Source organism: Microplitis demolitor, chromosome 4 (assembly GCF_026212275.2).
Source record: "Microplitis demolitor isolate Queensland-Clemson2020A chromosome 4, iyMicDemo2.1a, whole genome shotgun sequence".
Lineage (NCBI taxonomy): Eukaryota > Metazoa > Arthropoda > Insecta > Hymenoptera > Braconidae > Microplitis > Microplitis demolitor.
Window position 1 is genome coordinate 12,989,635 of NC_068548.1, and position 14,281 is coordinate 13,003,915.

General features: G+C 33.0%; 1 protein-coding gene across 4 annotated transcripts in view; it reads left to right on the top strand.

Moving 5' to 3' along the window:
- Positions 1-14,281, top strand: part of LOC103571974 (afadin) — a 194,357-nt gene that overhangs the window by 161,674 nt on the left and 18,402 nt on the right. For 3 of the 4 annotated variants that reach the window (XM_053738752.1, XM_053738755.1, XM_053738753.1), the window contains 2 exons: positions 2,525-2,692; positions 8,805-8,903. In XM_053738752.1, coding sequence (XP_053594727.1) covers positions 2,525-2,692; positions 8,805-8,903 — 267 coding nt within the window. The remainder of the gene's footprint in view (positions 1-2,524; positions 2,693-8,804; positions 8,904-14,281) is intronic. The other variant, XM_053738754.1, reaches the window with a different exon arrangement.

Consider the following 14,281-nt stretch of genomic DNA (forward strand, 5'->3'; position numbering starts at 1 on the left):
TTTGACAGACTTACCAATCAACACAAGAGATAGTTTCAAAGTTCCTGACGCGTTACTCCAAGCCATTACTGCTACTTTTTTTTTTACCTTCTATACCAAAAGCTCCAGCTTCGCATGCTGCTGTCAATATTGTTGACGGCAACCTTTTTTTAATTGAATCGACTTTTGTCACAATTTAATAACTCATCTAATGCCAGGCCCTCCTCTGTAACATAATCTTTAAACTCAGATTTGTATTTATCGGCAGCAACGGTATCCGCTGACAGTTTTTCTCCGCAGATTTTATTGATACGAATCTGGTTTCCCTGCTGTCATTTATAAAGCCAGCTATTCGTTACCAAAAACTTATCCTCAGCACCCATTTTTTAATAAAGGATTTTAGCTTAAAGCTGTACATAAGTACCCTGAACTGCAACCCCAGCAGCTCGTTTTTCTTTAAACCAAAACCAAGCGGCCATGTCAACTATTTATTATCTATTTTTCGTATTCTTTTAACTTCTGGTAATTTATCACCATAGTCCTTTTCTAAATTACCAAACTTTTTTTTACTCTTTTCCAACTTTTTAGCTGTTCGCCCGGTTACATTAAGATTATTAGCAATAACATTTTCTGGGACCCCAATACTTAATTCTTTTAAAGCATTAACTTTAACCGAAACGGGTACCGCTGCCGATTGTTTACGCTCTGTTGTGTTATTATTTTTATCGTTTGACATAAGATACTTTTTTATTTATTATAAATAAACTTAATAGTACTAATATTACAACAATCTTAAATTTTACTACCTATAAGTATATATATATATATATATATATATATATATATATATATATATTTATGTAATCAGCTGACTTATAATAGCGGCTCAAGCGCATGCGCAAGTAAATTCCACTGAGTGTAGTGGGGAAACTGAATTGAGGGGAAATGGTGGTAAAATGAGGGAAAGTGATATCTTACAGAAGGATGTCTTAGGAGGGGAGCACTGTACTCCTCAATTGATAGTCAGAGAGGACACTAATAGCACGCAACTGCTTGGCCAGTCGATTTAAGTCCCTTAAAGGTCGTGAACACATCACACGAGGCTTTCGATAGAGAAATATTCATACGAACATTTCTTTTGATAACTCTAGATTCATCGTTACATTTTGTACAGCCTAGATGGTAACGTAATTACTTATCGCCTAGAAACTAGGGCTTTGATTTTTATTGATAGTCTCTTGTTATTTTAACTTTCTGCTAAAAAAATCGAAGATTTTCGAAAAGTATGAGAGGTTAATGTTTTCATCCTGATTTCCGAGTATCGGATTTTCATCAGATGTCGACGTTTTGAGATCCTAAGAAGCTATTCTGACTCTTTCAGAATCATGTTCGAGCACACAAGTGCGTGCGTGCATGAGTGCGTTGTGCACGTGTGTGTGTTTAAGTGTGTGTGGGAACTCTCTATAACTTTCTAATTATCTAATTAACTGATTTGAATGGATCATGCGGCAATTGGAAGAGCTTGTCAGCCATCAACTTTTCTGTGAATTTCAGATCATTCGATTACATAGGCTCTGAAATAATTAAGAAACAGGGAATTAATAGATTCGTGTATTTTTTGTTCCGACTCAAAGAGAAAATCAAATTAAATTCAACTTACAACTAAAAAATGTAACATCTCTTTAAAATTTTAATGAAAAGCTGTATTGATATTTTAGTCAAAATAACCCATTCAAAACTATTTTGATTGGAATAATTACATAAAAATAAAAATTAAAAATTCGTTTATCTACTCCTTTTTTTTTATTTTATTATATGTTTTTGATAATTTTCATTTCTTTCTACAATATCTAGCACAAATGTAGAAAATAAAATTTATAAAATATGGATGGGGTGAAACTTTTTCACTACTGGATATTTTCACTCAACATTACAAAATTTTTTGATAATTTAATTATGAAGCTTAAGTATCAACAAATTGATACTTATTTCAATTAATAATATGAGTAAACAGTAGATTTATTAAAGAAAAAAAAAAGAAAAGACTAGTGACTGTCAGCGAAAATGGAACCCCGAGCGCCTGGCTGGTAAGTAATCACATTGCCACTAAGACTGCTACGCTGTTGGCTGATGTGAAATCTTACTGGTATATGAACTATACTTGAATTTTAATCGGCTCTTTTCTTGGAATCGGTTGGCCAGTGTGCTTGACTATTTTAAAGAGTGAACTCCCTCAAGTTATACTACTAGTAGATGCCTGCACTTTGTAAATCTTATGAGCAGCATCGTTGTATCTCCTATTCAAATATCGATAGAACCTGTATTATATTCGGTATTTTTGAATCAACTGAATCTCTGATGACTCAAATCTAGATTGGCCAAATACCCGGCGTATTTGTAATTGAAACATGATCTTTCTCAGTAAATGTGTAAAATTCAATATAAAATATAATAATCTTTCAATATGATTTCAACAATATGCACTATGCTTTGCACAATATGATTATAATGCTTTACTAATGCTTGACTAATTTTGCTTAAATAGCGCATAAGGCACGGCCGAAATCAGAATACACTGAAGTATCTCAAGTACCTGATATAAGTCAACCGTCAACGTCACATTCAATGGGAAATTTGATATCAGCATCGAAAGAATCAAGTTTTCTACAACATCCGGTTGATTGGTATCCTGACTCAGAAAACGTTTTACCTGGTACGACATATTGTCAAATATCATCTTTTATCTTACTTTATTAAAATTATTATAAAATTTCTTGTTATTCATATGATTTTTTAATTACTTACTTACAGCAATCTGATTCGAGCAAGTAATTCAAATATAATGTGGCTAACTCCAGCGATTTTATAATTTTTTTTTTTTTTTTATACATGAAAAATAACATTTAAACATTTATCAATCTCGGGTACAATTATTTATTTTATAATATTAAATCATTATGAATTTAATAAAAAAAAAAGATTATTTGAAAAAAAGAAAAAAAAATTTTGAAATCGACAAAATCAATAAAAACCGAAAAATTGCTCATTATGGTGATTTTTGGCGAAAACGATTAATTCAAAGCTTCAGGACACTAAGAAAAAAAATCGAAGCGCTTTGGAATTGCCCGGGTGTCTTTGGAATACTTTGAGGACGTTCTCACGGAAATCACTTTTCTTACAATCTTTTTGAAACTTCACATTTGAATACATATACTTTTAAGTATCCTATATCCGTAGAAAGTTTGAAAAATAGCCCTTGTGGTACTTTATTTGTAATTATTGGCTATTAAAATTTGTATATTTAACATGTGAACCCTACCCCAATCTGTGTTGCAGCACACGTTTTCTTGAATAATAATAGTAATTTTCTTACGATTGTTTTTAAAAACTGAAAATCATTAATTGAAGATGTAACGAATATGTGTCTGTAAAGATAAAAAGACGAGCGGCATTTATTTTCTTGTAAAAAATGCTAAAAGTTAGCTACTTTTAACAGAATTCGCGTTTTCTGTCGTTACTTGAATCGTGAGAGATAAATGACTTGGAAACACTGCACTGGGCTGAAAGTTTGAAATACCGTAAAGGCACGGTGGTGCGGTAGTTCTAAATCATAATATTTTTCTTGATTTTTTAGTCTCAGACATACGTGCTAAGGCTTTGTTTATTTTAGCACCAATCTTTTTTTTTTTAAATTCTCCATTCTTTAAACGCGATACCATTATAAAATATTTATTAATAATCACCAATATAAAAGTAACCTCTTAAAATTTTTAAAAACATTTAAATTCTACGACACGCGCGTGGTATCTAACCACAGCCACTACGAGTCCGTACCTCTGTGGGCCCCACACTTCTACCATCTCAAGAAATAAAGAAACTCTGGCCGAAGAGGGCTTGGAAATGCCCCCTGTGGCACCAGTCCCATGTAATGGTAAACACGGTGCTTTGGGATAAAATAGTGAAATACACTCTCGCCTCAACACCCTAAAAAGGATACCCTCTATTTATAATCAGATTCCAAATATGCAACTAACACAAACTTGCCCTCATTCATCACTAAGTGATTTTCTAATCTTCGAAACTTTAATAACGTTGATTCTACAAAACAAATCAAATTTAAGTTTGTACTCGCCATCTCTCGAACAAATGATTCGATTTTGATAGTTAAGGTGGCAATTGACGCGTCTTATTATATTCTAGAGCTAGTTAGATTTTAAAATCGTTTAATTCAGCTGTTTTAAAGATATTTGCAAAAAATCGTTTTCTACCATTTTTTGTTCTCCCGCGATATCTCTCGAACGAGAATCATCCACATAAGACAGCTCTTGCAATAATCAACGCGTTCATTGAGTTTCAGAGCTGGTTAGATTTTGAAATCGATCAATCGGGTAGTTTTTTTAGAAATTTAAAAAAAATAAAAAAAAAATCATTTTTACTGTTTTCCTTAGTTATCTCAGAGTTTGTTTGATAATATACTCATAGGGAAGTTGATGGCTGACAAGCCCTTTCGATTGCGTTAAAACCATTCAAATCGGTTTATAAGTTAAAAAGTTGCACAGAGTTTAAATCCATACAATGTCTATGTTATTACTACTATTTCACGTCAATTTAACGGGATCTTTGCCATAGTTTCATAGAATATTAAATAAAGAAATAAATAAAAGCAAATACCGCTATCGGAAATTAAACTCAGACTTCTAGTGGTAGCAGTAGAGAATAGTTTCTCGTTACTGTTGTCACAATTGAGTGTGGTCAATTCTCAGAGTTTTCAACATAGCGTTAATGTTCACTGTTAAGAAAAATTTTTGAATTTTCAGTATATTCTATGCAACGCACGAACTTCATCATTTATTCAAGTTTGAACATCATTGCAAATATTATACAGAATTTAGAATACACGTTTTAAAGTTTCTAAATATGATTTTGGATTACTAAATTGTTTAATGAGAATAGTCAGGAAAATAAATCTGGTGTAGGTATGCTTATTTACTACCTAAAATTATTAACACAGAAATTATAACAAAAATTAAGATTTGAGTTCTCATCCATGTTGTTAAATATAGTAGTAAAAGTATCAGGAACTTGGACAGGAAAAAAATTTTCAGTGCTAGATTTTCAAATGTTGCAACGTTTCGTTGTATTTCACAACTTCATCAGGCAAACTGTACAAATGAAAACGAAATAATATTCAACAATATGATCAAAATAACAAAATTTTTCTTCTTTTCCTTATAACTTAAAAAACAATAAAAATCTTACATTTGAGGTTAACACTGTTGTGTGTCAAAGTTAACTCCGAAAGATTTCATAGTTTTAAAAGATATAAATAAAGTCAGACACCTTACAACCATTATATAAAGAAATTTAGTAAATATCTATTCCACCAAAACAATTTAATTAAAAAACTTTTTTCTAGTTAAAAAATTACAATCATCACAAGACAGATAGCAACAGATTGAAAGTAAACAACTGTTATGGTAAAAACCGTTATGTCTCTCAATCCTACTATACCGACTTCTAATTTGAGAGTCGGTGGTGAATTTAAAAATAACTGCTGATGATGATGAAATAATTAATATTAAGCTCTTACAAATACATCAAATAAATAAAAGTCGTTGATTAACAATAAAATTAATTCATGAATTTTTTTTTTTTGCAACTGATATGATATCACTATATGACGAACTTAATCCTTGGGTATCAGATCTGCAATTTACACAATCGAACACTAATGAAAAATATCTCACTAATGTTACGTTTCAGGAAATGACGTTCATAGTCTAAAATCTGGACAGCATCAAACTGAAAATTGTTCCCACTCTCGAAGTGATGTTTTGCCAATGCCGTCGCATTACTCTTGTTGATGTTAACAGGCCTGCAATCATTGATGTGTTGATAGATCCGCTTCTTCAGCTCTGTTTCGTTTGGCCTACATATGATTTCCCACAAGAGTAAGGGATCCGATACACTAAACATAATCTATCACCCTTATCCACTGGATCCTTTAAGCGACTATAAAGATCTTTAATTTTCATTAAATTGTAAAAGACTCATTTACAATTCGTCTGTCTAAACATGGATTCAATCCTGGGTGACGATCCTTTAATATAGGGAAACTTACAGAACGCCCAACCTCTCATGCCTGCATTACTCCTTAAATTACTATTTATTCTGTCCCGAGTAATATTTTCACACTTATTGAGAAATGATGATGGATAGTTGTTCTTCATTAGCAAGTGTCTCACGATAGTAATACTCACAGAAACCATAGTCTCATGACTCAAACGTATAGCTCTGTTAAAGAAACCTTGGGCTATACCTAGCTTTTGAATCAAAGGATGGTTCGATTAAAAGTTAAGAGCCCTACCCGAACTATATGGTTCCTGGTACCATGAAGTTATGAGTTCTCCCGTTCTGCTCACTAACACGTCTAAAAACGGAATTATACCATCGTGTTCAACCTCAGTTGTGAATTGAATATCTTTATTGATTGAGTTAAACACATTCACAACAGTATCAACTTTGTCCTTTAATTGGTATAGTGAGAAAAAGATCATCAACATAAGCTGCCACAACCGAAACATCAAAATCTAACATCTCCAGAGCTTTAGATATGACGTAATCCACTGCAGTGACGGCAATTACGGGGCTCGCGAGATCTTATAAGAGCTCTTGCTCCAAGTTCATAAAATGTTTTATGTCATTCCAACGTTCTATCAACATCAACAAGAGTAATGCGACGGCATTGGCAAATCATCACTTCGAGAGTGGGAACAATTTTCAGTTTGATGCTGTCCAGATTTTAGACTATGAACGTCATTTCCTGAAACGTAACATTAGTGAGATATTTTTCATTAGTGTTCGATTGTGTAAATTGCAGATCTGATACCCAAGGATTAAGTTCGTCATATAGTGATATCATATCAGTTGCAAAAAAAAAAAAATCATGAATTAATTTTATTGTTAATCAACGACTTTTATTTATTTGATGTATTTGTAAGAGCTTAATATTAATTATTTCATCATCATCAGCAGTTATTTTTAAATTCACCACCGACTCTCAAATTAGAAGTCGGTATAGTAGGATTGAGAGACATAACGGTTTTTACCATAACAGTTGTTTACTTTCAATCTGTTGCTATCTGTCTTGTGATGATTGTAATTTTTTAACTAGAAAAAAGTTTTTTAATTAAATTGTTTTGGTGGAATAGATATTTACTAAATTTCTTTATATAATGGTTGTAAGGTGTCTGACTTTATTTATATCTTTTAAAACTATGAAATCTTTCGGAGTTAACTTTGACACACAACAGTGTTAACCTCAAATGTAAGATTTTTATTGTTTTTTAAGTTATAAGGAAAAGAAGAAAAATTTTGTTATTTTGATCATATTGTTGAATATTATTTCGTTTTCATTTGTACAGTTTGCCTGATGAAGTTGTGAAATACAACGAAACGTTGCAACATTTGAAAATCTAGCACTGAAAATTTTTTTCCTGTCCAAGTTCCTGATACTTTTACTACTATAAAGAAAAATTAATTTAACTTTATTCACATTCCCGGGAAAAAATGTTTTTATAAAATTTTACCTGGCCATTTTCAGGATAAAATTTTTTAAGTGTAATGAAATTTTGTAAAATGTAAACTTTAGTGAATAAATCTAATTTACCAAACTTAATGAATTACAGCGTCTTAGAAATTATTTATGCAAAGTAACTAAGCACGCAGTAGCGAAGTCAACATTGAAAGTTATTCCGAGATTCAAAGTATTTTTATATCCCGAGTTATTGTGTATCCTCAATGAATATTGGCTTCAATAGTTCGTGATATTTACTGGGACTAATTTATAATTAATAAACAAATTCATTTACTAGCGATTGTATAATAATTTAAAAATTAGACTTGCGAAACTGACGCACGTAGCAAAGCAGCAGAAAGTGGAGTTATAAGTCGAAGCAAACTCCACATGAGCTTAATAGACAAGACATGTAATGGCCGCGTCTTCTACATCGGTAGCCGCGTAAAGCTTAACGTATGCAGCATATCTACTTAAGCAAATTTTACTGTTGACTAAAATAGACGTCGTTGTGGTAGTAAGCTGCCAAGTTAGTTGTTTGGTCGGCTAAGAGCAGGACTCTTTAACTTGCTGGCCTAGCACTAAAGCTTGCTAAAGTCGCATTCATGACTTGGCCTGATCGTTAGCGCTCGGCTATCGTCGTCAAAGCGAATGAAGCCGAATGAGAGTATGAGCAAATATGTTGATGACTGAACATCATCGCAAATCATATATTTGAATTTTCAAACATATATTTTAAATTTTTCAATTACATGCTTTGGAATTTTCACATACATGTTTTGGCAATTCAAAAATATAATTAAAAAACTCATCGACATTATGTTAATATTCATACACTAAGAAAAATTGAGAAAACTAATGAATAAATTTACAGTTGCACTATTTTCTCTAGTAATAAAAGCGAAAATTGATACTTTTGGGTGCAAATCTATTGAAAAATAGTATACACACGACAAAGGAAAGTAGGACGTCCCAATCTACAGGTTTGCCACCCTCGTCCCTGACTCGGATAAGCACTTACACACCTAATTACACAATTACACTCGAAGGCTCGATTTCTACTTTACTTTCCCGGTGTGTAGTACACTATATTCCTAGGAAGCTGAATAATTCGCAACAGTTATTATAAGTCAATACTTTAAGTTAATGTTCATGTTATTTGATTTTTGCTACAAAATTACATAAAGATGAACAAAACGTTTATTGATTAATAAATATTAATAAATTAATATATTTTACATTTCAATAGGACCACGCCGTATGAGTGAACGTGATATCCCATTACGGTTTCGTCATGAACCTGATTCTCAACAAATCCACAGTAGCAAATCTGTTCCTGCTTTACACAGTAAGTGTGATCGCATTTTATTTTATTTTAAAAAAGACAGGAAAAATATGAAACTTACTTTCTAAACACTTTATTGACTGATGAAAATTCTGCTTTTTTGGAAATTGACATAATTGATATAAAATTTTCATTGCGCGCAAAAGTGTGCGTATTTGCTATTGCTTATAACTGTCTTTATTATAATATTAGAATTTTACGAATTTTCATTCTGAAAATAGCCAATTAGATATTGCTAATATCGAATAAATGTTTTTTTTTATAGCTTGTAAAAATAGGCAAAACGTGTGTGCTTCCGCGCGCAGCATATCAGTACCCTATCGCCTTAAAGAGTTTAAAAAAAGTTGTAATCCTATTCCAAAATAAACATCCGATTGGCTCTCATAAAAGTTTTACCAGAGTGGATGAGTGGTATAAGTAACGATAAGCGCTTAGTCATGGAATCGTGAAAGTATATCGCTTTTTTAAGCACATGGGTCAATAAATTTTGAAAATTATTTGAGCAAAATTTTTTTGAATCATTGTTTTTCGTGTTTAGTACTGATAGTAAGAGTAGATTTTGCCACAGGGTAATTTGTTCCTCTATGTTTTGACTCTTCATTGAATAGTACTCAATTATAATTCCTAAGTAGATTTTCATTTGACCTATGTTCTACATTAGAAATTATTCACTTAACATTATTTTCAGTGCTTTGGTAATTCTTTGTCATTGTCGAAAGTTGACAAATTATCGATGCATAAACCTCTATATAGCTGGAACAGCCAAATGGGCATAATCCCATGAAAATTACACAGAATTAAGCGCTTTTTATGTGCTTTACGATGCCACCAATACTGATTTTTGTGCTCAATTTTTTTTATTTTTTTTTTTTTTTTTCAAGTTATGTCAGCTAGATATTGAGCTGCAACAGCCATACATGTTTTACGGGACATTAATATGAAAATAGACTATGTGCCTAAACTAAAATCATGTGCTGTTCATATGTTCCACGTATGAGTGAATTAAACGATTATCCCACTCTAATTTTCTTTTTAATGATGATTGTGTAAGCTAAAAGAATTTCAACATAGCCATAGTAATCTAATCAGTACGTGCATCGGAAGAGATTAACGTCACCGCTATAAAATTATGGGCTTTTTATATGCTTTTGAAGCATGTAAGCAATAATACAACGACTTACGCAGTTAATTTAGATTTCCAGTATTTTCCTTTCTAAAATTCAATTTTTAGTTTAAATTCACGACGTAGGTCAATATATCGTGAGAATAACGTATTGAAGTTATGTTTTCTTGATGCACGATAACAGGCATCTCGCTTTTTCTTTAATAACCTCGGGCTAAGAGACCACCACGAACAAAGAGAATAACTCCACCTCCAATTCTTCCACTTCTATCGACACGCAGTACCGTATAGCTTGACATCGCAATTTGTGAGTCAGTAATCATTTCATTCAGCCAAGATTCAGTTACAGCAATCAGATGATATGGGTTTTTTCTAAAAAAAAGTCTCGAAACTCATCAATGTTTGATGATGACGAAAGTGATTGGGCATTAAGGTAGAACACATTAATAATATATTCAGACCATGATAATCGATTTTCTGTTGAGTGTGTCGATTGTAAGGGATCTGCAGAAATATTTAATAAACAGTGAGGGTCGAAGTTTTGCTATAGATTGATTAAATCTGTGGTAGCTACTGTTTTCATCGGTTTTGAAGCTGCATTCTTTCTCGTTAATACTGCTCCATTTGCAATCCAGATAGATCTCGAATCAACTTGCGGAAACTGCTTGCGGATTTTGTCACGAAATTGATATAATTCCGGTAGAATTCGATGATTAATGTTTATTTTACATTGTGGTAATTGCGAATCAATATCCGGCGATGAGATTTCAGGAAACTGTTTTTTTTTTTTTTCAATAAATGAATTATACTTAGTCACAATTGAAAGTGCAAGTAATATAGCACGCGATCTTATTAGACTTTCATCAGTAGTTGCTTTATTATTTATCGCTTTTTTACCCATACGCTGTGACTGTATAATATCATTTGGATTTAAGGTAATTTCAAGTGCAGGAGCAAGCTTAGGAATAACAGACGATACAATTTCTTTTTGACTAGTGGTATTGATAGTTTCAGAAATCCCAGTGATAACTAACTGGTTTGCTACGCTTTGACAAGCCATTCGCAGCGTTAATGCTCTGTCAACAGCTGACAATGCTTCGGTGGGATTAGATGTTAGTTTGGTTTTAAGAGTATCAAGACGAGCTTCTTGTAGAGATCATCAAACCCAATTTTGATCGCGATATTTAATTAATTAATAGTTGAACCTGAGCTATTATGGTAATAATAAGTTGAATACATTCGGCGTATGTCCTAGAGCTTAATGCACACGTGCGCAGACATGCCAAATAAATTCCTTAGTAGATTAGATAAGGATAGCGTGTTTGGCTCCTTGTCTTACAATAGTAATTAAAATATTATTTCTCTGGGTAAAATTTATTTTGTAATTTAATGGTATGCAACCCAGTGTTGCTCAATATATATTGAGTACCCGTGTCTTTCTCTCTCCAGAGTAAATGATATAAAGTAAAGAAAAGATAAGTATTTTTATTAGTGTACAATTTATAGTTATTAAAAATTTCTAATTTGTAATTTGAATTCCATGCAACAAATGATAACGCAAATGACTTACCGGCGTTGATAATAATTTACTTCCGGAGATTTTTAACAATAAATAATACGCAAACTATACCTTTAATTTAATATAACAAAATACCAACTATCCAAATTAAATTAACTTTCTTAATTATTTAATTACGGCAACTGGGCCAGAACAATTTTCTAATAATTCACGGACAATAACACGTTCTACCTTTACAATGGCCCGGTCCTATCTGACTATTTTTCGCGTCGGTTTTCTGAGGGATGGGTATCACTCACGTTTTATCTCCTGTCACGATAGGAGTGAGTGAAGGCGACGGGCGAAAGGGTTATTTTTAATTTATTATTTAATATCGGAATATCGAATTACTTCGTTCTATAACTCAGCCAAGGAGTTCGATTGAACGTCACGTAGTTAGTGTGAGAACATATGAGTGATTGGGCACCAATTATTAATTTATAAATTAAAGTATGAAATTATTTTTATTCTGTTATCCGATATTATAATTTCGTATCATTTGTGTCTATTCGTACCGAGCGGAAGTACTATAGACCGTCCCGTTCAATGACCCGCGTGGCGTTAGGGTAGGTCCGGGATTTCTGAGCGAGAGGGATGTTGGGTCGGGGAATATGGGCCCTCGAAAAGACCGTGTTCTTTCTCTATCTTACTTATATTTTACTATGACTTAAATTATTAGCATTTGAATGCCGGAGAAAAGGACAGCAAATAAAGAGACAAAGGTATTTAAAAAACATGGTTGCGTAGGTGTGGAGCGTCACGAGAACGAACGCTGAAATCGACTCAGTGAGTCTTACTTGCGGATTTAGGTAGATTCGACAAAGGTTTTGGTTACGGCTGTAATGACTGACTTCAATTATTTTTTCTGGGTTTACATATGAAAGGCTTGAAAGAAAAGTGGGGCCGAAGATGCCTTGTGTATGAAACAGAGAATACGTTAGACAAAGACAAAGAGGAAAAATAATATAGAAGGGTTTAATTTTTGGACAGCTGAGAATGACATGTTTAGTTCAGGAGTTAATTCTTGGAATTTTGTAGTAGTCGGATGTGAATGGAAAAATAAGTCCGCGGTGGAGTGTTCGAAAATAAAGTCTTTATTAAATACATAATGACGTTTATTACCAATATTTTAAGTGGTGCTGAGTAATGTAATTGAAAATTTGAGAGAAAAATTTTTCTATGATGGGAAAGGGGAAAATGAGGATCCGCGAGGAACTGTGGGATTCTTCAAAAGCAACGTCTCTATACAATATATGACGACGTTTATTACGAATATTTTAGGCACTTCTGAGAAATGCAAATAAAATGAAATTAAAAATAACATTCAAGAAAAATACTACGATAGAAAAGAAATAAAAAGGATCCGCTGAAACCTTGGGACCGATTAGTAACAGATGTCTTAGCTGTAAAAGTCGTAAAAATTTGAGTCGAACTAAAACAAGGAAATACTTTGATAAATTTATTGACTTTTACAACGACATTTATGATGACGAGGGACTCGTAGCCGCGATAGACTCGAAGAAATCCTCGCGTGGGACATCTGGAAAATATTGAATCAATGGGCTCTTCGTAAGGGACCGGCCGTAACGGTACAGCTGTGCATTGAGGGAAAGAGACATACTATTTTTCTAGTTGTTTGTTCCTATTCTCGTCTCTCTCACTTCTGTGACTTAACCGTTCATACTCGCATACTTTTCATGTGGGAATTTAGAGCAAATCAAAAATGCGTCATAGGTACTCGTACTTGGACAACACACATACATATACATAATATATTTATATATAAACATATACATACACGCATGCACATATCTCCATGTATTATTATATTTTGTTGAGTGTGCTTTGAATTCTCCAAGTTAATTTTTATAAAAATAAAAATAAAAATTTTAAACTTAAGGTGCGGTTGAGTGGTGACTTAGGTGTACCGATTGTTACACTGCTCCAATGACTTCGAACCCGAAATTATTAATTAAAATAGAATATTTAAATCTGTCACTCGACCTGAGTTATTCGAGGTTATACGTTTTGGTACTCCGTGGCGCGAAATCTGCTGAGCGATATTGTATGTAGTATTGTCTCTGCAGTTCCATTGAATAACGAAACAGCCTCAGGAAACCTAGTGAATTGTTCGATGATAGTCAAGCGTTGATTGGAACCTCTTGATATTTTTAGAGACACCAGGTCGATGTGGATGTGCTTAAATCGCTCAGTTGGAGGTGCAAAACTGGCCATCGGCGATGACGCGTGTCTCTGGGCTTTATTCTTCTGGCACTCAATGCATGATTTAGCCCATTCGTGGCAATATTTATTGATTAATGTCCAGACGTATTGTTTTAAAACAAGTTTCAGTGATCCTTTGATTCCGAGATGAGCTAGTAAATGCAGTGAATTAAACTTTTTTTTTCAGCGGCTTTGGAACATATAAACTCGCTGTCCCTGATGCAATGTCGCAGTAAAATGCGAGACCATTGTCGAAATTAATTCGTCAAAGCTGCATCGCTATTGTCTGTTACAGCAGTTGTTAAAGCTCGAGATCTTGCTTCTGTGCATTGACAAGTTCTTCTGAACGTTTAATACTAGTCCTCGATCACGAAAACGTTGGAATAAAATCTCGAGGTATTTAAATGCTCTTTTTTGTCTTTGGATTCGATTAGTATAACGTCAATATATGGAAATACAAAATTTAAGTCACGTGTG